Below are 25,467 nucleotides of genomic sequence, written 5' to 3'. Positions count from 1 at the left end.
TCTTGTCACAGCCTTGTCTTTATTTTTCATATAACCTTTGCATAATTTCGCTAGCGTCTGCAGCATAATCGCTGACTTTGTTTATGTCCTTCTTTTTTTACTTCTGTATGACAGCATGCTGTGCAAATGTTGCCAAGTCCGCAGTTTTCCTGTGTATTTCGACTACTTTTTCGCTGTTGCCGCAGGTTGTTTTTAAACTTTGTGGGTTGAAGCGACGCCACTAACGCGATATTTACTCCCTGGGTAGTTTTGGACTAGTTTTGAGAAGCATTTGGACAGATTTTGGTTTTAAACCTGGCAACCCTTTTCGTATAGCTCTTTTGCACATGTGGATCAATTCAGAAGCATGATCTGTTCACACTGGAAATCTGATATTGGACACATTTAAAACTAAAATGCAAACAGCTATACAAAAAAAAAAAAACAGCAGAAATCAGAATTGAGCACTAAGGCTCACAGTGTGAATGCAGCCAAAGATCCTATTTTTTTGTCATTTTGGCTTTATATGGATAATGCAGTACAGAGCAGACAGAAAGTGAAAGAGAGGAACAGGATTGAAAAGGACCATGAGTCGGACTTAAATTGGGAACTGCGTTGAAGCACCGACCACCATCTTTGACATTTTTAAGCTTTGTTATACATCAGTTGTGGTCTTTTTCCAGCATTTTTCCAGTTTTCAGAATCAAAAGATATATGTATCCCTGGACCACAAAACCAGTCACAAGGGTCAATTTTTTTTTTAAATTGAGATCAAAAAGAAAAGAAAAATCTGAAAGCCAAATAAATAAGCTTTCCATTGAGATATGGTTTTGTTAGGATATATTTGACCGAGATACAAGTATTTGAAAATCTGGAATCTGAGGGTGAAAAAATATCTAAATATCTCTTTAAAGTTGTCCAAATGAAGTTCTTAGCAATGCATATTACCAGTCAAAATTAAGTTTTGATATATTTACAGTAGGAAATTTACAAAGTATCTTCATCGAACATGATCTTTACTTAATATCCTAATGATTTTTGGCATAAAAGAAAAATCAATAATTTTGCCCCATACAATGTATTGTTGGCTATTTCTACAAATATAACCGTCCGACTAATGACGTTATGAAGTTTAACACACAGCCACACCCATCAAACTGTACAAGCAATGTTTGACAGAATGTGTCTTGTTGGTAACAACTGGATGATGTCCCCAGTTACTTTTAAACATAAAAGACAGAGTATTTTCATTTGTCTGAACGTTATCGACGCAGATAGGGAACAGGCTGTTGACTCATCAACTCGTGTAATGATCCACTTGGTTTTGGCTTCTTGAAGGTTCGAAGCCGTCTACCCCCACCCATCTTTTCGTCTGCTTATCTCTTCTCTCCTTCTCTTTCTTACTGTCTCTATCCCTCCCCCTCCTCTCCATCGCCGTTTTTGTCAGACATATTTTTGTGGTGGGCCTGCCAGAGTGCGGCTCGGCTCTTACTGGAAGTGCACTTACTGCCTGGCACTTTCCTCACCTCCCTCCCTGCCCGAATGTGTATGTGTATGTGGCTGAAAATCTCTTTAGCATTTTCAGAACAACTCTGATTGACTCTAAGGGCTGTGAGATTTAATATCTCCCCTTTGTTGAACTTGTGCAACTGCTCTTCCATTTATCATCTTCATTCTCGTTATGTATCTCCGCCGTCTCAATCTCCTATTGAATTGAAACCGCTGCTGAATAAAACAAAGATGCTGCAGGTGCCGTGCTCAGAATTGCACCGTTACAATTGCGCCGAGACATCCAGATGTGCATCGACCCTGCGAGCTGGTGGGAGAATGTGTGTAAATTGTATATTGTGTGTGCTCCATAAGGCTGCCGAGCTGCCTGCCTGAAGACAAAGGAAATGCACGCTGCTGATGAGGCGTAGTCTCCTGCCTTTCTCTCGCCTTCTGCGTTCGCGTGTGTGGGAAAACGTGCACCCTTCTGCAACCCATGTGCTTTTCCTTTATAAAAGCTACATGAAATGTGTAATTTTAACATCACAACTGTAAGACGAACAAAGGCAGGAATGCCTTAGGTGCTTATAGGCTGTAAATGAAAAGGCGAATGCTTTAAAGATAGACTGTAAGAAGGAGATGCACTACCCGAGCAAAATGGCGCAGAATCGGGCGATGCATCTCCTTTTCTTCTTTAACTCTCACTTCCGCTTTCTTCCATCTTTCCCGCACCCTATCTTCGCACCAGAGCATGTTATCTAAGCACACGCAATGGTAGGCGCAGGATAAGTGTAAATAGCTCTACATGTGGAGTCTGATCTCTGGTCAGTGCACTCTGCTCATTAACTAAACATGACTCTTAAGAGGATTATTAGCCCAGTTTCAGGACAGGATGTCGAAAGCCATCAGGAGAGTGTGTGTGTGGGGGGGGGTCCATTACCATAATTGCATTGCGCTAGCAGAAGAGGAAAAAGGAAGGATGCAGAGATGTTTAAAAAAAGGAAGAAATGAGTGAGAGTGAAAGAGGAGGCTGGCAGGGATGCTGGAGGAGAGATGAGGAGGAGGGGTGGACGACTGATGGTGAACAAGCACATGGATCAGGTTGAATAATGACTTCTCCTCAGATTCCCCCCCGTGTCTCTGGGCCGACTTGGTACGCTCCGCCTCCGACAATAAAGCAGCCCACAGTAACCCTGCTCGTGGCTCATATCTAGGTTCAGACCACTGGGCCGCCTTGAGGTAAAGAAGAGTGCATGTGGCAGAGACAGTGTGGGCCTCTAGTGAAGGAGGTCAGAAACGCCCTAAAAATGCACTGGCCCGCTTCTGCAGGACGAGGACGATGGAGATGGCACAGGCACTCTGCTCCTAGACACTTTCACCTCCCAGCAGGTTAAACAAGAGCATAAGTGAGTATCACCTACATGCACATGCATTCGACAGGCTCTCTATAGTGCGTACGCCTCGGTCAGTCGGTTTAGCCCAAAAGACGAGACTGTCGCCTTCTCCGAAGGGACGATGAAGATGGCGAGGAGGAGGAGGATGAAGACTTGTCTGTCACACAGGAAGTGGTGGGGTTAGGGTGGGGTTCCTTCACTCCTTCTCATTGTTCAGAAGTAAAGGAAAGGAAATAGAGATGTATGTATAGATCTAGAGAGGGGTGTTTGAGTTAAAATCAAATGCTGTGGGTTCAGTTTAGCGCATGTATGCATGTCTTTTGCACAGCTTGCACTCGATAGAGCATGCATTCGATGTCATAACTCCTGCTATATGTTGCTAAAAATACATTATACCTGATTTCAAAATGTATATACGTCAATATATGTATGTATGAATTTCATTTACAATATCTTTACTGAAAATATATGTGCTTCCTATAGTAATGACGTCTTTTGCTTGTCGTGATGCACCGTTTTTATCCAAATCAAATTTGCTCAATATTCGCTGCGCCTTGAATCTACCAGAATACACAGAGCTTTATTGTATGGGATACGGTAACCTCCCCTTTCAACCTATGTGATCTGCACTTTGTCTGGCTGCTTTAATGCCAGCCTTTAGTCACGCATTTGTTTCACTGTGGTCAGATATCTCAAAATGTGCCTCAGAAGAAAACTACACCTAGTTTGGTACGAATTGCACATCTGATCTCTTCTGATACGTTTTTTCTTTAATTCGATGTGACTATAATGCTTAAGAATACTATATGTAATGACACTCATGTTCTTGATTAAGGCATGACCCAAATGCATACATGTAAAATGTGTTCCTTTTGTCAGCTAGTGGCTCTTGGGTACTTGATGCACTTGAAAGTGGGCGCCTGAAGGGGGCGCTGTTCTGTAGCTAGCGGTTGGAGGCACGGTGACTGAGCAAGAAATAGTGCTGCTAAGTGTGAAATGTTGGCTGCTCCCACACCTTAAACTCCCCCCACCCACCCACTTTCCATTGCCGTATCCATCAGCTCGGCACTTTCGTTTGGATGCGTCATTTGGACGTCGCGTTGCCCAAATCAGAATAAATCAATCCTCATTTACAGCTGTCAGTCAGAGTGTGGATGGGGTGATGGGGGTCGTGCAATCTCGAAGGGAGGAGGAAAGGAGCAGGGAGTCTTGTGGGGGGGGGGATGGGAGGGCAGGCTTCAACTCGATCCTGAAGACTTGGATAAAAAAAAGGGTGTGAATGGTGATCGGTGCCTACAATTTCTAAAATCGAATGATTTTTGTGATAAATTTAAGGAAACGTCTTAAATCGGTGTCGATTACGTTGAGTGTTTATCACGACATGACTGTATTGAGTAAAAATCAAACCTGGGAAATGTGCCTGATGCATTTTTCTTGTTGTAATAATAAAAGCCAATGGTTTCAGGTTCCAGTTCAGAGGTCCCATTTCTCTCCATCCTTCGAAAATTGTCTTTTCAGTGGTCTGATGATCCTCCAAACCCATCAGAACCAGCTTCCATCAGTACCACTCCCTATCCCAGCCCCCACTCAATGTGTGTGTGTGTGTGTGTGTGTGTGTGTGTGTGTGTGTGTGTGTGTGTGTGTGTGTGTGTGTGTGTTGCACGTCATTCCAGTGACTTCTCTGTCCTCAGGATCAGCTGCTGGATCTTTCTGTTCTCTGTTTAATCAAAACGAATGCGGGTGTGTGTGAGTGTTCGTTACCCGGCTGTACATAAAGTACGATCACTCCTAGTGCATCCATACAGGTTGCTGGAGCTGCACACTCGGCATCCAGTGAGAAAATGTAGCTTGTGTATCCTTGGAGGCTACTGATGTGTGCATTCTCCATCTGTGATCGAACAAAAATGACGTTTTAGATGATGATGGCCCATAATTAGATATTAGCAGCTGTTGGCTTTATGATTTCCAGTTGGTAACATTCTAGTCAGGTATTAGAACCGAGCAGTTTTCCACATTTTCCATACCCGTCAATGGACTTCTGTGTGTAGGATTGCGGTTTATGAATGCAGGGTCTCTTAAATGCGCAGTACTTTTAGTACACTCGAGAAGGTAGGGAACCAAAGCTTTGCTGATCCAGCTCTGACCAGTCGAGAGCAGCCATTTTGGGCGAGGGTCGATTCTAAGCACATTTTTAGCAGCGATTTTGATAATGATGGCAATTCTCCATCTCTGGCCTGTGGCGTTTGCGTCTTGGAGGAAGTATGGAGGGAAGGAGAGAGAAAGGGAGAGAGGGCGTGTGCTCTGCATGCAGAAAAGGGGAAAGTAGGTTGCAGTACGTTTAACCTCCATGCCGTGTCTCTTGTTCCAGGGCTTTCTGAAGAACGAGAGAGACAATGCACTGCTGTCAGCCATCGAGGAATCACGCCGCAGGGTGAGCATCTTCCTTTACCTCTCTATATCCTTTTACATCCATGGATTTGCTCAGAAATACCATGTCTTTTTGTCCAGTGTACATCCCGTACCGCTCCTTTAAAACAGTCTCCTTCTGAGAGGTTTTAGCTCTTCCGTTTTAGGTCAAATCCCCTTTTCCCCTTGTTGCCTCTTCAGCCACTATCAGTGAGGTAAAACTGGCCCTTTCACCTGTTATTATCCATCTCTCAGCAGAGAGCTGCTCTCTGCCAGGTCAATATCCCATCTATCCTCTCAGTCTAGTCATCAAACCTCTCAGGAGGAGGAATGTCAGCAAAGAGATGGACAGAGGATAATTAGCTCACCAAAGAAGAGGTGTTACCCTCACGACACAGATGGCCTGTATGTGACCACACGTCGCTGGTGAAAGTTAGTAAAAGACAGTAAAATTTATGTCCCTCACAGGCAGGGTCAAAATCATCTTTTTGGTGCACTTTTTTTAGGGTGTGTCACACTTGTCATGTTTGGTTCGATTAAAAAATTGCTCTGTTGGTGCACCTGTGCTGTTGTAGTGCTATTTAAGTAAGTGTGAACACTGCCATCTGAATCCTGGTGTGCACCAAACAAGCAGACGAAGCTAAAAAGATGGGTCTCGGTCCACTTCCAAACAAACTACGGTTCAAATGAAATATGAACGCAACACGGACCAAATACTTCTAAACGAACCAAAAAAAGTAAAAATGCGACATGATTTCACAAAGGGAAAAAGCGGTATATCCCAAACAAAATAAGCAGAGGGCAAACGTGAAACAAAGAGCAGGTAAAGTGCCTTTTATGAGCTTATTGTGAGTTTGCAGATAGTGAAAATAAAGTCATATACACGCAATAATGAGCATGCTTATTCCAGCAGACGGCATTAGGTGTATATTAGCTTTAAGTCGACTGCACCTTTTCCATTTGTTTGGAGTGTTTGGTGAGTTCCGTCACGAAATCATTCAGCCGGATCAATCAGGTTGTGAACGTATCGCTAAGCCTTTAGGTTCGCTATCAAAAATGCCCGTGTGAACGCTAAGCGGACCAAGACAAAATGTATTCTTTTTCTTTTTGGTCCGGACCAAATTAACCGAACTACAAGTGTGAAGACGCTCTTAATGGTCCCACTTTATATTAGAGTGGCCTACATTTAAATTAATCATTTGATACATTGCATTTATAATTACACTGTTGACCCATTCCTTACACCTTAACCCACCCTTAAACCTACCCATACCACCAAACCTGTTCCTAACTTTACCCGTATCCTACCTCAATAGCAGCAATATAAACACAATAAGTACACTGGCCATCAAATTATGTTTAATTATTATTTGGTTTTCATAGTTGTGACAAACTATTGCCAACTGTTGCCATCTATAATGGTACCTGACAGAAAAAACGTGACAACTCATCATTTATCGTTATTTCAATTTAAATGTGTCCCTGGACCACAAAACCAGTCATAAGGGTCCATTTTTAAAAATTTAGATTTATAGACCATTTCAAGGATGTAAACAATAACAAGCGCGTTGGAACGTTACTGCGCATGTCCGGTCCTGAAACATTTCCGGTAGCGCTATTTCTCCGATCTGTCAATACGAACACATTCTTTTAAAATCTAGCGAAAAAGCTAGTTAAGGTAAAAAAAGCTGCTCATTAACTAATCGATGCTGCGTGCGTGTACACGGGAGATTGCTAAAAGCATATCACATGAACGGAAATATTGTGAACATTTATTCGTACAATGGATGTCATCAGTCTGAAGCAAGCAGTGCAACTTACTTCATGTTTTGTTCCCAAGATATCCGGAGGTTGTTCGTGATTAATTTACTTGCATTGCGTGGTCAGTCTGTATTTCTGTTTAAATATTTGTTTTCATTAGTACATTACTTTTCACAATACATATCGTTCCAAACAACGCTAAATGTATGCTATTAAAACTAAGCGCTCGATGCTATTATTACGTGTTGAATTCATTTCAACATGTGTTCAACGTTAGTTTGGTCAAGTTTGTTGCTGTGGAACAGTGCAAGTGGAGGGTATGAATGCTCCGAGTCATCATGTGATCACAAATAAACAAGATCGTCGCAATTCAATGATGGCTAACGTGTTTTACATAAACCTGTAGATCTGCAGATTAATAAATGCACACACAAACACACATAAAGCATTCATATATGTTTTTATGCACGTATTTACTGTTCACACCCACACAAATTTTATATATATATATATTCATGTGAAAATGAATACTGGTGTAATGTAAAGGCTGATGCTAATTCAGCTTTGCACAACATTTTTTATAATAGAAATCATTTAAATAATTAATCATGTTAATAAACATAAAATACTTATTTCAAAAACATAAAAAAAAAATACTTTGTCCAAACTTTTGACCAGTACTGTATATAAACAAAAAGCATTCTCTCACTTTCAACTGTTTTTATTTCCAGCACATGTATTGATATGTAAATATTTGTATGAACATAAAATGCTTCAACAAATGAAAGAACAACAACTGAAACAACATTTGAACTGAAATGGAGTACAAAGGGGGAACAAATGTCAAAAGCAGCAGTCTGTATCCGGCCTGGTCATCAGTCGCTTTAAGTACTACACTAAATTACTGAATACTACACTCAAGTTCTCAATCACATCTGGGTGTTGATATGGTCAGATGTGGTTTGTCACTGCAGGATGATCAGCTGTCCTTGGGTGTCTACAGATGATGGCTCTCCTTACACTGCCTTCTCAGATTTGGTGACCCTTCTGTATTTCTGCAACGGTTTACATCAGTTTAGAATACTTTCTAGAAAACAAAACAAAGGATATTAGCCATCATTATGAAAATGTATATAACATTTAACCAATTCTATGGGAATTACAGGGAGCTAACAAATTTCAGTATTACACTGTATTGTCAGATTTAGTGACCCTGCTGCATATTTACAACTGCTTACATCAAAATGCTTCCTTGACTAAGAAACAAATGATATTAGAAATCACCTGTATGAATTTTGTTTACATTATATAAGGATAAAAGTAGAAAAACAATTATTTAATATAATGCACAATATAAAAAAAATAATGCTATTATTGCTTAATACGTCAGTACATCTTGGAATTAACATTACCAAAGCTTATGTGATGGAAAATAATATTTACCATAAACATTACGTTTTGTAAACTACTGCCGTTAACTGTTACACAATACGACATTCACGTACTTTCATGTTACTCACTGCATTTGTCAACTGGCAAAATAACTAGACGACTAATATGAATTTAACCCACATAACACTTAGCAATAAAACAGAAATAAAAAAACTTGCCTTTTTTCATTAACGTTACACACGAAAGCTAGATGCATATGTAAACAATGACAAAATGCTACTTTAAATTATACGGCATCATACTTGAAGAGTTAACGTAAAGATATACAAATAAACTGATTAATTAAAAACGATATTTACTTGCCTGAATCGAAATGTGCGCTGTATATCCTAGAGTTGCTTGTTGTTATCCAGCCTTCTCCTTCACTGCCGCAACACGGGTACGTTTCGCGGAAATCTACCGTTAAACACGTCTCAGAATGTTAGTACCGCCCCAGAGGGAGCACACAACCACCGAACGACAAGGATCTAATTTTAATTTAGACATTTAAGCAGGATGTTTGTATATATATGACCGCAATCCCACTGTTCATAAAGCGCTTCTCGCCATTGTTTTGAATGCGCTGGACCACTAACCGGAAACGTCCTGGGACCAACGACGTCACTTCCTTAAGCCGCCGAATAGCGCTTGAAATGGTCTATACATCGTCTGAAAGCTGAATAAGCTTTGATGTATGGTTTGTTAGGATAGGACAATATTTGGCTGAGATAAAAAAAAAAAAATCTGGAATCTGAGGGTGCAAAAAAAAAATATTGAGAGATATTGAGAAAATTGCCTTTAAAGTTGTCCAATTGAAGTTCTTAGCAATGCATATTACTAATCAAAAGTTAACTTTTACACTAGGAAATTTACAAAATATCTTCATGGAACATGATCTTAATATCCTATTGATTTTTGGCATAAAAGAAAAATTGATAATTTGGACCCATACAATGTATTTTTGGCTATTGCTACAAATTAACCATTGCTACTTAAGACTGGTTTTGTGATCCAGGGTCACATATCTGACGCCGCATAGAGAGCTGGGAGAAAAACTAGACTTAACATTCTAAAGTTTTCTTCAGCAAATCATTTTTTATTTGAATCTTGCATGCCACTTACATCAGCATGTGTCAAACATTTAGAACAATCTTTCTTAAAATTTGACATAAACCATGAGCAACTGCAGTTTCTAATAAAGTTACCGTCCAACTGGTGAGTAATTTATACACTTGACTTACACTTGCATTTGGGTTTTTTTGAGTGTTAATTTTAGACCCCAAAGTGAGAATGAAGTAAATTGCTGGATGATTAATGGTTTTTTGACCCAGCAAAATCATCTGGAGTACAGTTAGTTCCTGAAATATACGCTATTGTTTTCCCCGCTAAAAACAAAACCCCCCTGAGCGTCTTTCCCTCTTGAAATTTTACCTGATTCACATTAACTTCAGCACGTTGTGCTGATAATATCTCACTCCCTCCGTCATTACGCTCGATTCCAAAATCTCTTCCTCCAGAGTTCAGAAGCCTTTTTAATTAGAACGCTCGCAATTATCACACGTCAATCCGCCGGGACCGAGTAAAATAGACGAAAGGTCTTCGGATTCAATCAGGGTACGGGCTAAATCGGTAGTAGGCGTGAAGACAGACCCAGATAGCGGCACAGTTCCATTAGCGAGGCCTCCACGCATCCAGGCTTTAGCGGGCCAGACCCAGTTTGAGTCTCCCCAGGCCCAGCTCTCGTTCCTTGTCCCTCGGAGGTGGGATTGGGGGAGGGGTGAAGAAGATAGCGGTGCCCGTTAGCGCTTATTGTGCACAGCATGCTTCCCAGATCCAGGCTGCTCCCTTCTTACTCCGCTAGCTATTTTTAATGCGTCACATGTTGGGTAACCTATATATTCACTGAAGGCTTTTGTAGCTTCAACTCGTTTTACTCTCATTTATCATGTTTTTTAGGTGTGATTTGTATCTTGTCCCCTCTATTTTACTCGTTCTGTCTTTCTCGCAGACATTTCTGCTGGCGGAGGAGTACCACAGAGACTCTATGTTGGTGCAGTGGGAGCAGGTGAAGCAGAGAGTGTTGCACACCCTGCTGGGAGCTGGAGAGGATGCACTGGACTTCAGCCAAGAAGTGGAGGTCTGAGGAACAACACGCCACATGAAACATAATACACACTCACGACAGATATGATATAACTCCCTTGTATGATATGCAATAGCACACACTCGCCGCACTTCACACACGGCGTATCCGTGAAGTACAAATGTTCTCATTTAGCATCTAAGGAGCTTGTTCAGATCTGTTGGCGTGATACACCCAGCCTGTGGCTACGCTTGGCCTGAATCTGAGTGTCAGTGAAATCTTATCTAGTAAAAGCTTTTCTTGTAGTTCTTTTCAGAAAAGGACATTTAGACCTGATTGCCTTTTAGTGATTATAAAAATGTACTTTTATATTTGTGTATATATACAGATACATATTATATTACACACTCTCTTGTATTCTGTGAGCATATTAATACATACACTACCAGTCAAATGTTTTTGAACAGTAAGATTTGTAGTGTTTTTAAGGAGGTCTCTTCTGCTCGCCAAGCCTGCATTTATTTGATCCAAAGTACAAAAAAAATGAAAAATGTTGACGTATTTTTCTATTTAAAATAACTGTTTTCTATTTAGATATTTTTTACAATGTAATTTATTAATGTGATCAAAGCTACAGTTTCAACATCATTACTCTTCAGTGTCACATGATCCTTCAGAAAGCATTCTAATATGTTGATTTGCTGTTTGTGAATCAGTTTTTATTATTATATTATTATTATAATTACAATATTTGAAACAGTTGAGTACATTTTTTTCAGGATTATTTGAATAGAAAGATCCAAAGATCAGCATTTATCTGAAATAAAAAGCTTTTGTAACATTATACTCTGTACCATTTAAATCTTAGAGTGAGTATAATTTTGGGGGGAGATAAATTATAGAGATTAATACTTTTATTGATCAAAGGTTCTGATAAAAAGTGCTAAATGATAAATGCTTTTATAATGTTACAAAATATTTCTATTTCAGATAAATGCTGTTCTTCTGAACTTTCTATTCATCAAAAAAACTTAAAAAAATTCTTCTCTACGCTGTTTTCAACAAATAATAATAAAAAATGTTTTATGAGCAACAAATCAGAATATTACAATGATTTCTGAAAGGATCATGTGACTGGAGCAATTATGCTAAAAAGTCTGTTTTGAAATCACAGAAATAAATTCCTTTTTAAAAAATATTTAAATAGAAAACAGTTATTTTAAATAGTAAAAATATTTCCAAATTTCGTTTTTGCTGTACTTTGGATCAAATAAATGCAGGCTTGGTGAGCAGAAGAGACTTCTTTAAAAAACATTACAAATCTTACTGTTCAAAAACTTTTGACTGGTAGTGTGTGTATTTACTTTTATACTTTAAAAAAGCTTTTTTTAAATGTTTAAAATTTATATTACACATTTTTAGCTTTAAATCTATTATGTTATATTCATATGCTCACAGCATGCAAAAGTAAAAAAAAAAAAAAGGTATTATTCATAAAATAAAGGCTCTTTTGGCAGCATTGCTCACATCTCCGCTGTCACAAAATGGAGAGGTGAGTAAGAGGGAAGGGTGCAGAAAACATCAAACATTGAAGATGACAAGCACTCCTCTACTAAATAATATATACCAAAAAAAATGCATGTCTCAATTGTATGTCCTCATGTGGAACAGTAGTCTGTATATGGCAAACAATGACAGTCTTTTTTGAGAAGGCGAGTCCTCAGAATAGGCTTTTGTCTTTCCTTTTATTTTCCTTGAAAGGATTCAAGAAGAATGTCATGTTTGTGCGAATTTGGACACAAGCGCACGTATGTTTGTGTGCTCCAGGAGATTTTTGACTGCTGTCCTGCTGCTTTAATTATTAAACAGCAGTTAAATTTTCCATGTGTGACCTGCTGTTCACTTCCTATGCCAGGAGCTCACTCTTCCTTGTACCACCAGCCTGGGTCGCCCCCTCCCCACTTCACAGTTACACAAACTACAACGCCTCAGTGGCTTTCTTGCCAGGCTGTTCATGGAATTTGTTACTGTGGTGTGTGTGTGTGTGTGTGTGTGTGTGTGTGTGTGTGTGTGTGTGTGTGTGTGTGTGTGTGTGTGTGTGTGTGTGTGTGTGTGTGTGTGTGTGTGTGTGTGTGTGTGTGTGTGTGTGTGTGCGAGCGAGCGAGCGTGCGTGCGCGAGTGTGTTGGAAAATAATTTAAATTAAAGCCCCATATGCTTTATCCATGTCATCTTTTTCAGTACATCTGACATTTTTCTATAGAAGATATAAATTCATGTTCATGTATAAAATTTAAGACAGATTTTTTTTTTTGTCTCTCTCTCTCTTTCTGTGTATTCACAATACTGAGCTGTGTGCTCTCAAGCGTGAGTTATGTTCTTCACAATAGCTTCACGCTACATTGGTCGCTGCATTTAGATTAAAACAACTCTCCGAGATAAACGCAGCTTGTGCACTTGTCAAACCCACGCTTTTACAGGCGCACATATGCACACCTACACACGTAGAGAATATTAATACGGTCTTGTTGTGTAGATGTCCTTGTTGGTGCCTTAACGACGGTTGCTATGTGCCCCACAGCCCAGTTTCGCGAGTGAGGTCGGAGTACCAGGACGCAGTGCACTGGACAGTGTGGAAGTTGCCTACAGCCGACAGGTTTGTAGAAAGCCATACGAATACAACATAAGCACATACTGAAAAATAACAGTTTTAAATATTTATAAATATTAAATAACTTTATAAAACATTTTATTATTTTATTTGTGTGTGTGTATACACTACCAGCCAAACGTTTTAAATGGTAAGATTTGTAATGTTTTTTTTTAGTAAGTCTTTTCTGCTCACCAAGCCTTCATTTATTTGATCCAAGGTACAGCAAAAACAGAAAAAATGTGAAATATTTTTACTATTTAAAATAACTTTTTTCTATTTGAATATGTTTTAAAATGTAATTCATTCCTGTGATTTCAAAGCTGAATTTTTAGCATCATTACTCCATTCACATGATCCTTCAGAAATCATTCTAATATTCTGATTTGCTGCTCAAAAACATTTATTATTATGTTGAAAACAGCTGAGTAAAGTTTTTTTTAAGCATCTTATCTGAAATAGGAATCTTTTTAACATTATAAGTGTCATTATAAATGTCTTTTGATTAATTTAAAGCGTCCTTGCTAAATAAAAGTATTCATTTCTATAACGCCCCTCCCCTTCCCCAAAAACTATACTGACTCCAAGCTTTTTAATGGTATAGTGTGTAAAGTTAATAAAGAAAATTTAGCTTTGATCACAGGAATAAATTACATTTTAAAAGATATTCAAATAGAAATCAGTTATTTTTTTTTAGCAAGGATGCTTTAAATTGATCGAAAGGCATTTATAATTTATAATATTTTATAGTGTTAAATGCTTGAAAAAAAATCTACTTAGCTGTTTTCAACATAACAATAAAAAATGTTTTTTGAGCAGCAAATCAGAATATTAGAATGATTTCTGAAGGATCATGTGACTGGAGTAATAATGCAAAAACTAAACTACTTCTAAAATATATTGAAATAGTAAACAATTATTTTAAATAGTAAAAATATTTCATAGTACTACTGTTTTGCTGTACTTTGGATCAAATAAATGCAGGATTGGTGAGCAGAGGAGAATTCTTCAAAAAAACAAAAAATCTTACTGTTCAAAAACTTTTGACTGGTAGTATATATAATAAATTATAGAAATATGGCTAATTATATTTTATTAATGGATAATTTTAATAAATAATAATATAACAATAATTTAAGTAATATATAATTTACAATTTTAATAATTTAAGAATAAATTAAAGCTTTAGTATAGAATTTCACATGCATGAACTCATCAAAATGCTATTCTTTCCAGTAGAAAGTACTTTTGAATCACATAGAGAATGAATTGGACAACATTAAACTAGATGCTAATAAATCATGAAATCCTAGTTATACGACATCTTAAAAAAAAACTGCCTCATAGTTACACAGTACACCTTAGCTTAGCTTTTTCTCAGTTCGCTAGACACGAGAATGAGTATGTTGTGTTTTGTGGGCCGGGCTTGATTGATCGAAAAGATTGATTGGCTGGAAAGAAGCATGATGGGTAAGCTCCAAATCTATACATAAAGGGGAGGGCCGTCTCTCACGCTCTCTTCCTTTGTTCTCTTTTTTGATCTCTCTTTTATTGCCTTTGTCCTTTTTTTTTTTTTAATCATGTGTCGTCACATCGCCTGCGGAGTCATCTTCCTGATCTTTGTGCTCTTTTTCGAAGACCTTCTAAACATTTTCATCCTTTTTGTTTTGTTTTTCATCATCCTACACTTCACCTCCAGATCATAGCGAATCCAGCTGGAGTACACAGCAATCAGTCTTTGACCTTCATTCTCAATTAGCATTTTTTCCTCTTTCGTTTACTGTAGATCTACATCTTCAATGAGAAGATAGTAAACGGGCATCTTCAGCCCAACCTGGGAGATCTCTGTGCCTCCGTAGCTGAAAGCCTGGATGATAAGGTATGTCGCATTCACCCTGGCTTCACCCTAATGAGATATTTGCTTTAATAGTGATGCTGTAAAGTTGTTTGTGCATGGGTTTGCAGAATGTATCGGACATGTGGCTCATGGTGAAGCAGATGACTGACGTTCTGTTGGTGCCAGCAAAGGACACGCTGAAGAGTCGAGTGTCTGTGGACATGCAGATGGCCTTCGTCAGACAAGCCCTGCAGTTCCTGGAGAACAGGTGAGAGAAGGAAAATTCAGCTTGCTCTTTGTTTAAAAAGATATTGACATAAACTGTTTTAAATAGGGCAATATTAAAATTACCAGGCGAGAGATAACCCAATTTTCAGTAATTATTTTTTGAATAAATATTATTGGTTTTAAATAAATTGAGTTATAAAAGGAAAAATAATTCTAAAAAAAAGATTTACATAAAAACCATAAAGCTTCAGTGTAGAGTTGTGCAATTTACTTACAGTTTATTGTGGAAATTGGTTCTACAATTCTCAAGTTACACTACACTACTATGTTCTTGCAGTCTCTTTTGCTCACAAAGGCTGCATTTATTTGTTTAAATTAATAAAAAAATCAGTTTAACAGCAATTTTAATATATTTTAAAATAACAGTTGCTGAAATGGAAAAGCAGGATTATCAGCAGCCATTACTCCAGTTTTCATTGTAACATGATCCTTTAGAAATCATTTGAATATGCTGATTTTCTGCTCAAGAAATATTTGAAGTTGTCAATTTTAGCATTATTATTAATGTTGAAAAGCATTCTGCTGCTTAATATATTAATGAATATAAAGTTCAAAAGAGCAGATTTTATGTGAAAAAAAAAATGCTTTTTATCTAATTAATGCTTCCTTACTGAAATTTTTCCTTACTGAATTTTTTTTTTTTTTTTTTTTGCCAGAAAAAAACCCACATTTTTAAATCCCATGGTTAAGGAAAACCTGGAAATATCATTGTTTAATCAGTTAATTTCAGGGAATTTTTCTTTTATGTAGTGTATTTAATGAGGGACAATACACATCAATAGTACACACATCATGTTGAAAAATTGGCTATTTTTATCTGTAGTCTCTTGGGTATGGGTCAAAATGATAAATTTTTCTTTTAGGCCAAAAATTATTAGGATATTAAGTAAAGATCATGTTCCGTGAAAATATTTTTTTTAATTTCCTACCGTAAATGTATCAAAACTTAATTTTTGATCAGTAATATGCATTGCTAAGAAATTCATATTGTCAACTCTAAAGGCAATTTTCTCAATATTTAGGCTTTTTGCACCCTCTTGGCCAACTATCGTCCTGTCCTAACAAAGCATGCATCAATAGAAGGATTATTTATTCAGCTTTCAGATGATGTATAAATCTCAATTTAAAAAATGACCCTTATAACTGGTTTTGTGATCCAGGGCCACAAATCAGTCTGAATGACTCATTAGTGAATCCATCTGAATCAAAATTATTACTTTTTTAAAAAACCTAATTATCTTTAACAGGATAATCAGATAAACGTTTAAATTCACTGGCCAGAAAGTTAGTGAACCCTGTATGTACCTTTATCCACTAGAAAAATGGTCTGTTTGTGTCTCTTCTGCAGCTATAAAAATTACACTATGGTCACTGTATTTGGGAATCTGCACCAGGCTCAGTTGGGCGGAGTACCTGGCACTTATCAGCTCGTATGCAGCTTCCTGAACATCAAGCTACCAACCCCGCTGCCAGGCATGCAGGTACTGCAGCAGAACGTGTCCACACCACACAGCACAGGCAACACTACATCATACAGACTAGATGCCTTCACTGCAGATCCTCTCGAGCGAACTGCGCAGAGCGTGGCTCGCCGTAGTTTAGATAACAGCAGTGGATTCTCCCCGCATGGGCCAATAAGCTGCTTATTCCAGACTTGAAAGTAAAAAGGGGGTAAATGGACACAGTGTGACCCAAGGATAAACCCTGCTGCTTGTTTATGTGTGTAACAGGACGGCGAGGTGGAGGGACATCCAGTGTGGGCTCTGATCTATTTCTGCCTGCGTTGCGGAGACCTGTCTGCTGCCATGCAGGTGGTGAACAGGGCACAGCATCAGCTGGGCGACTTTAAGATCTGGTTTCAGGAGTACATGAACAGCCCCGACCGACGGTGAGAACGCACATACGCACACCCCAAAAACTAGATCACATCCTAGGAGGACTATTTCTCCTCTGTTTTTGGTAACTACTACTTTCTCTTGTGCGTTTGACCCAGCTTGCTCCCTTTTCGTCTCTCATGCATAAGTTTAGCTTCAAACTGAATAATTTAGTAAATCTGTTTTAGAATTCAGTATATATGTATTAAACTGCACTGTTCTTCTCAGTTTGTCTCCTGCCACAGAGAATAAACTACGACTTCATTATCGACGAGTGCTGAGGAACAGTGCCGACCCCTACAAACGCGCGGTCTACTGCCTCATCGGCAAATGCGACATCGGCGACAATCATGGAGAGGTAGCCGATAAGACAGAAGACTACCTGTGGCTCAAGGTCAGATACAGTGACAGATACAGACCTAACTGCAGATCAGAGTTTATTTTATAGTTTGTAGTTTTACTAATGTTTTGAGCTATGTTCTGTATTCACTTCCAGCTCAATCAAGTGTGTTTTGATGAGGACGGCAGCAGTTCCCCTCAGGACAGAATGACTTTAGCCCAACTTCAGAAACAGCTACTGGAGGACTATGGTGAGACTCACAAGCCAGTTTCCATACAAAGTTGCGAATTTAACTTAGAATGTTGCATAAAACGTTTGTGAATAAGCACTGTTTCCATCCAATGAGTCAAAGAGAACAAAATCCTGATAAACTGGCACTATGTATCACTAAGAAAAGTATGAGAAGCCACTAAGTATAATAATTTTTATATATTACTTGCGCCAGAGCAGACCAAACAAAATAAATGTGGCCATTGCTTTCAGAGCTGGTTGGAAACGCAGTTATGTAAAACAGTTCTGGGAGGCAATTATACAGAAATACTTTGATGACAGACTTGCTTGGGCATTTCAGAATGACCATAACAACATTTCAGATGCTATGGAACAAGATCGGTCTGGTGGTTGGAGGCAAGCACATGGAGGCATTCATTCGACAGGATTGTTTGCATTAACCCTCTTTCGCCACCTCAAGCGAGCATAAAAACTTGCAAATTAAGAGGTTTTTATTCGAAATTCAGTGTTTTTGTCACTCGTTTCTGCTGCAATACAGCTAGCTACAGTCACCATATCATAGTCAGAAATTATTTTTTTCCAGTAAGGGGCAATATTTGCCCTCTGGAATTGATTCCCAGGGAAATTTTTTACATTTGTGAGGGCAATTTTTTTTAAAAGCTTATTATAAAAACCATACTGTGTTGTCTTTAATGTCACACTTTAAATACCCAATTACTTTACTCAATATTTTAAACTGTTGTCAATAACAGCCCAATAACAGGAATTCGCGAGTGTACGCACTCATCAACAGCTCCGGCCTTTTTTCGCGCTGACTAGTCTTAGCGCCTCTCATTGGCACATTATAACTAATCAAACGCATTTCTTTTGGAACTTATGAATGCATTGGCGAATCATAGGTGCTAAGATTAGTTTGCTCTGACTAATCTGAGCACCTCTGATTGGCCAGTGCATTCCTAAGTTCAACAGAAATGCGTTTGGTTATAAGGCTCAATGCTGCACAAAACCGCGTAAAAGCAATCTGGTGCAGTGTGAGCGAATCTAAATGTAATTCTGCGAATTTACACTTTTCATTCATTTTCATATTTCAGTTTAATTGCGATAGCCGAAATATGCTGTTTAATTATTTTAATGCCTTTTTTTTCACCACAAACTCTCATTAATTTCCAACTCTGATATACAGTCAAACCAAAAATTATTCTGACACCAGATATAATATTGATTTTTTTTTTACTAGTGGGTGCAGGACATTATAGTTCATGTATGTAAATGAGGATAGCAAGATCAAGTAAACTGTGACATATTATACCCAAATATTCTTCATAACGTGGACTACCATTAAAATTTATAAATATTTGGGAGCAAAAATTTGACCTGAAAAAACAGTTTGACCGGACCAGTGTTTTTCGTTAGGAGAAATCTCAACTCCATAAAACAAGTGGTCTCTCTCAATAAGTGAAACTCTCATTATTCCATACAGCCAATAAATCATCCCACTTATCTTTAGATTCACTCCAGTCCTAAAGGAAGAGATTTAAATGGGCATTCGAAAAACTAGGAAGTTAGTCAGTATGCAAACCCCCCCTATTCAGTCTCTGCCAGTGTGCCTAGCCCAGATAAAAGTGTATGTCATTGTGCTGTTTTCTCATGGCTTAAACTTCTCCTCGCCCAGTTTTAAAAAGGCATCCGCTTAGTTTCTTCCACCTGGCTGATGAGTCAGTCTTATCTCGCCGGCGCTCCTGCAGTACACCACATTAAAGACTCCCTCTATTGCTGATAAGACTCCTTCACTCCCAGCTGCGCTGCCATTACGCTCCATGCAAAGTCGCAGCGGGTCTTTTCAATGCCGCTTTAAGACGTCAGTTTTAACGGCAATTTAAATGAGAGGGGATTATTTCAACTCATGCAAATGGAAATGAAACAGCCTATTTAAGCACTTCACAGCTGAGGAAGATTTATGTGGAACCTATTACTCGCTTAAGGAAGCATTCAAATTCCTTAAGTTACAAATCCTTACTGGCTGCATTCGCATGTGCACATTCCCAATATGTGATTTATATTGTTCTGTAAGTGGTTTAGGATTATCCCAAGGTGTGTGGCTTTATTTGAATTCTTTTCCACAGGTGAGTCCCATTTCTCGGCCAGCCACCAGCCATTCCTGTACTTCCAGGTGCTTTTCCTGACTGCACAGTTTGAGGCGGCCATAGCGTTCCTTTTCCGAGTGGAGCGTCTGCGCAGCCATGCCGTTCACGTAGCTCTGGTGCTGTACGAACTCAAATTGCTGCTCAAATCATCAGGCCAGAGCGCACAACTCTGTAAGTTCTGATCAATAAGAGTGATCATTAAAAAGTGTATCTGGTTTATATATTCTAAACAGATTTCTGGTCTCTTCATAGTGAGTCTAGAGGCTGGAGATCCTCCAATGGTTCGACGTCTCAACTTTATCAGACTGCTTATGCTCTACACTCGCAAGTTTGAGTCCACAGATCCACGAGAGGCCCTGCAGTACTTCTACTTCCTCCGGTAACCCCAGCTGATGATATTGGGTTATTTACGGTAACACTGAAAGAGCTGATCTCAAATCAGTCACGTTGAACAGCCATTGAGCAAATCTATATTTCACCACACTAGACCTGTTCTAAAATCAGCTTGCTTCCTGTTTGATCAGTGGCTGAATTGTAAGTCATGTCTTTTTCTCTGAAAATACTGAGCGAAATCCCTCTCTGAGAAGAGATTAATGTGTCATGAATAACTCAGAACCTTCCACGAATGATCCATGAATAATTAAACCTGTTCCATGCACAGTGAATTCGATGCTAACTTGACCCATTGTTTTAAGAGACCTCACAGGCACGTTACAAAAAGGAAACACTTGATCTTCTAAAGGTCTTTTATCACTGGGTTTGCATGCGTATCGCAAAGCGAGCACGTTCCTGTGCAGGCCCGAGTGCTTCTGTGCTACAAATGGCATAATTGCTGTACTTGTCTGAGTGAAAACTCACAATCGCTGTTCTCTGATTGGCCACAGGAATGAGAAGGACAGTCAAGGAGAAAACATGTTCATGCGCTGCGTCAGCGAGCTAGTCATCGAGAGTCGGGAGGTAAGAAACGTGAACAAGCTCATTGGAGGAAGTTTCTGCATACTAATTGACATTATCATTACATAATTTCTGTCAATACTTAACTCTCTTCTTGTAGTTCGATATGCTTCTTGGAAGACTTGAAAAAGATGGAAGCAGGAAGGTATGTTGAAAGCTTTTGTTGTAATATCACCTGACTAGCAGACAGCGAGCGCGCCACTGTTTTTTCACGCTTACTCATTTTTGTTCGTTCAGCCTTGTAGAATGTCCTATTGTCTCAAAGGCCTTTCCAACACAGTCTGGCCTTTTATCCTCAAAGCAATTGTGCATTCAGAGTCTTCCTCAGCTCTAAGAAGTGTTTGTTTGAATCCCTTCAGCCTGGCGTGATTGACAAGTTTGCTGGAGACACGCGGGCCATCATTACCAAGGTGGCCTCGGAGGCCGAGAACAAGGGGTTGTTTGAGGAGGCCGTCAAACTGTACGAGTTAGCCAAGGTAAGATAAGTTATGATGTGCTGTTTGGGTTTATTAGTCTTGTGATGATTGTGCCTAAAACATCTTTTTTTTCCTACACCAGAATCCTGATAAGGTTTTGGAGCTGATTAACAAATTGTTGAGTCCGGTTATCGCTCAAGTCAGCGAGCCCCAGTCCAACAAAGAGCGACTCAAAAACATGGCAGTGGCTATTGCCGAGCGGTGAGCATTTTGTACACTGACCTCTATAAACAATAGAAGCCTTTTCCTCCCTGAAGTATGAAAAAAAAATACAAAACAGTTGACCCTTCGCAAAGACCCATCTCCCTTTCGTTACTGTTGCAGAGCAAAGATGAAACTGTAAATATGCAGACAAACAAGGTTACTTTAGGTGTCAGCTTTCAAATTTTGTCATTTAGTAAAAAATTCAAACAATAAATACAGTTTGTGGCTCTTTAATGCAGCTCTTCAGATCGCTTTAGCATCTCAGTTCAAGTGCCATGTGAACCAATCATCTCTTCCTCTACTGGTTATAGCATTAAATAAAAAGACATCAGTGCACAGCATTTAAGTTCAAGTCCACCAAATGTTTATCTACTCTCCTCTCGGGTTTGTTTGTCAGACAAAATGGCAGATTTGTGTTATGATTGGTCAGATTGCGAAGGGTTAATTGTGACTTTATTCTTCATAAATTTATCATAATCCCATCTTTATATCTCACTACGGAACTTCATCTCATAATTGCAACTTCATGTTTCACAATGTAACTTTATTATTCCCTAAATTGTGCCTTTATATTTCCCAATTGCGACTTAATGTATCGCTGTTGAGACTCTGTATCTCTCAATTACGACTCTGCCTCTTCTAAGTGCACATTCACATCTCACAATTGCGACTTTATATCTTCCAGTTAGGATTATATATTTGTTGCAACTTTATATCTAGTGCTATTTTATTTCTTGCAATTGCAACTTTGCATCTAACAATTGAAACTATCTACAAATTGCAATTTCATATCTCAAAATGTCTTTATTTCTCAGTTGCGGTTTATATCTGTCAGTTGTGACTGTATATCTCGCAGTTGCAAGTCTGTTACTACATTCAAGGTACTTACAAGGTGCTTAAAGTGCTTTAAGTACTTGAATTTGACTTTTTGAAATTAAAGGCCTGGAAAACCCTTGAAAATGGCAATATCCCTAAAGAGGTACTTGAAAAGTGAACTATTGAAAGACAATGTATCTGAAATAAGCGTTTACTTTTTTCAATAAGCACATAGCTTTTCACACAATTCAAAAAAACGTTTTTTTTTTGTTTTGTTTTTTTGCTTATTGCAGTTATTGTTAGAAAAACTAGCAAGCTAAGCCAGTAGTAGTACTGACAGTGTCATGTAAACATGACTGAAGACGTGAAAAGAGGAATAGATGAGTGAGTCATTTACACTGGAACTGCTCCAGTTGATTCAAACTCATGACTTTGATCATTAATTTCAGACGATTCACTAGCAAAAGCCAGATCAAAATAAAAGAGATTCATTTTCGAATTTTAACATCGCTTGTAATGATTTGAACAAACACGTAGTGATGAAACGGAGCTTTCGAAACTCTGAATCAGTTAAACCAGTGCGTCACAAAATGATTCACTGTTTCAAAGTGCTCCAGTCGGATCGCATATCGGAAAGCATTTGTTTCAGATAGGGACTTCAAAAAGCGTATTGCGAATCCTTTGATTGAGATCGGGACTTCGTAACGGGTTCCCGAATCATTTCACTTCGATCTGGCCCTTAAACTGCGTCATCTGAATCATTTGATTGAGATCGGGACTTTGGAACAGGGTTCACAAATCATTTCACTTAGATCGGGACTACAAATCGCATATCTCAACTCTTTTAAATTAAGATCGGAATGGGTTTGTGAATCATTTTCACAAATTGAATGTTTCAAATTAAATGGTTCGCGATACGCAAAGTTACAAACTCAATGTTTTGTGATTCACGCTCTGCGCTCAGAGTCCTGATCTGAAATGATGGTTTGTGAATTATTATTTAGATCGGGACTTCGGAGTGTCGATCATGAGTCATTTGATTCATCAGAACTTTGGACCAGGTTCATGAATCTTTTGCTTTAGATCGGGACTTCGGAACAAGGATTGTGAATCATTTGATTCAGTCTGGAATTTTGGAGCATGTGTGGCGAATCATTTTTTTCCAGGATTTCGGAGCTGCTCCACAAATCTTTTTTTTCCTCCGCAAATCTTTTTTCTCTGCAAAGCTTTTATTCTTCTGTTTATCTTTTTATAGAATTTGAAAGAGAAGACATTGCTTGATAAGTAAGATCTCTAATTGAAGTCCTTGAAAATCAAAAAAGTAATGCTTGAAAAATCCTTGCAAGTGGTATTTAATTTGCAGTATCTGCAGTATCTCAGTTACTACTTTGTCACCTAATTGCAACTTTATACAGTGTCTCAGAATTGCACCTTTGCTTCTTTTTTAAATGTTATCTCACAATTACTTACATTTTGAGGCAGAAACAGGCTACCATAATGAAAATCTCCGTCGTGTTTTTTTTCTTCTTCTTGTAGATTGTAGTTTCATTGAACACTAAATGGTATCTTGTATCTCTTGTATCACAGGTACCGTACTAACGGTGTAGCTGGGGAGAAATCTGTGGACAGCACCTTCTACCTGCTTCTGGACCTCATGACGTTCTTTGACGAGTACCACACCGGACACATAGACCGAGCCTACGATGTAAGTCACCTATAACACCCCGGCTGACCTTGAGCACATGCTGCCAGGCATTAATCTTTATTTTTGTGCCATTTTGTGTCAGGTGATTGAGAGGTTAAAGCTGGTTCCCTTAAGTCAGAACAGTGTTGAGGAGCGAGTTGCGGCCTTCAGAAACTTCAGTGATGAGGTAAGATCTAAAAGCATTAGCATAAATTACCTAGGTGCTGTTAGTTTAAACTCTAAGCTGTTGTGTCATTCCAGATGACCCTAAATTAATGAGTCTTTTCAAATCTTTGCTTTTGGTTGAGTTGCACAAAATTTGTCTTTTTTTATCACAAGACTAGAGATCTTTATCCACATGACATTCTCTCCATTGTGTCCTAATCTCTCCACAGATAAGACATAATTTGTCAGAGGTTCTGCTGGCCACAATGAATATCCTGTTCACACAGTACAAGCGGCTAAAAGGAGCTGCAGCCGGTACGCCAGGAAGACCTCAGCGTTCCCTAGAGGACAGAGACATGGTAAGAAACATTTTCTAAGATAAAACAATAGATGCTTCGCAAACAGCTTGATTGACAGGCGATCTGACTAAGCGTAATGTCGAATCTGCCATTTTGTCTGAGAAACAAATTAGACTGGAGAGTAGATTAACTTCTGTGGTCTCTTTTTGGCGGTTGAAATAAAATAAGTTCAGATGTTAATTTATGTTTTTTTCGTGCTTTAAGTAAAGAAGAAAAGGCGATCGGTAACTATGAAGCTAATCTTGAGACCGAGTCCATTATTTACTGGACTTTGCATGTTAAATGTGATTGTTTGTCTATTTTCTCTGCAGCTGCTGCGCAGTCAAGCCCGGGCTCTGATCACGTTTGCGGGAATGATTCCGTATCGGATGGCTGGAGATACCAATGCCAGACTGGTTCAGATGGAGGTCCTAATGAACTGAAATTCCCCACTTTACCCTTCTCTAGCAGCTGTCTTTCATTGTCCTTATTCCATCATTACTTTTGCCAACTTATATTTGTATTTTTTTCCATTATTTGAAATAATAAAAAAAAAGGTTGTTTTGTTTCAATTTCATTTCTTTTATCATAAACCTCAATTTGTTCATTTTTTATTTGTCGTTTCATTGTTTTGTCCTGCATTTTCTGTTTTATTTGATTACATTTCAGTTGCATATCAGTTTCATTTTAAAAGTCATAGTCTCATATAAAAAGCTACATGAAACTATCAAATACAGTATTACAGTTTATCCCTTATGACATCCACTGCAAACAATCAAAGTGCACATCTCATGACAATTATATTCTTTATTTTATTATTAATAATATGTGACCATGGACCATATACTGTACATAGATATACACTACCAGTCAAAAGTTAAGACACACTTCCCTATTCTCTTTGATGGGGAAGTGTGTCAAAACTT

The 25,467-nt window shown here is 38.5% G+C and overlaps 1 protein-coding gene across 2 annotated transcripts in view; it reads left to right on the top strand.

Moving 5' to 3' along the window:
• The window catches only part of nup93 (nucleoporin 93), a 30,848-nt gene extending 5,697 nt beyond the window's left edge, over positions 1-25,151 (top strand). Inside the window, exons 1-20 of one of the 2 annotated variants that reach the window (XM_073850386.1) lie at positions 2,696-2,873; positions 5,230-5,292; positions 10,468-10,596; positions 13,122-13,196; positions 14,977-15,069; positions 15,156-15,295; positions 16,664-16,796; positions 17,046-17,203; positions 17,418-17,583; positions 17,686-17,779; positions 19,884-20,075; positions 20,157-20,283; positions 20,789-20,861; positions 20,959-21,003; positions 21,218-21,334; positions 21,417-21,535; positions 23,942-24,059; positions 24,142-24,225; positions 24,434-24,562; positions 24,874-25,151. In XM_073850386.1, the coding sequence (XP_073706487.1) occupies positions 10,504-10,596; positions 13,122-13,196; positions 14,977-15,069; positions 15,156-15,295; positions 16,664-16,796; positions 17,046-17,203; positions 17,418-17,583; positions 17,686-17,779; positions 19,884-20,075; positions 20,157-20,283; positions 20,789-20,861; positions 20,959-21,003; positions 21,218-21,334; positions 21,417-21,535; positions 23,942-24,059; positions 24,142-24,225; positions 24,434-24,562; positions 24,874-24,984 (2,067 nt within the window). In that variant the 5' untranslated portion in view covers positions 2,696-2,873; positions 5,230-5,292; positions 10,468-10,503 and the 3' untranslated portion in view covers positions 24,985-25,151. Of the gene's footprint in view, positions 1-2,695; positions 2,874-5,229; positions 5,293-10,467; positions 10,597-13,121; positions 13,197-14,976; positions 15,070-15,155; positions 15,296-16,663; positions 16,797-17,045; positions 17,204-17,417; positions 17,584-17,685; positions 17,780-19,883; positions 20,076-20,156; positions 20,284-20,788; positions 20,862-20,958; positions 21,004-21,217; positions 21,335-21,416; positions 21,536-23,941; positions 24,060-24,141; positions 24,226-24,433; positions 24,563-24,873 lie in introns of those variants that run through there. The other variant, XM_073850385.1, reaches the window with a different exon arrangement.
• The last annotated feature ends 316 nt before the right edge of the window (positions 25,152-25,467 follow it).

Source organism: Garra rufa, chromosome 11, assembly GCF_049309525.1.
Source record: "Garra rufa chromosome 11, GarRuf1.0, whole genome shotgun sequence".
Classification (NCBI taxonomy): domain Eukaryota; kingdom Metazoa; phylum Chordata; class Actinopteri; order Cypriniformes; family Cyprinidae; genus Garra; species Garra rufa.
The sequence above is the reverse complement of the archived record's forward strand: the minus strand, read 5'-3'. Positions and strand labels throughout refer to the sequence as shown.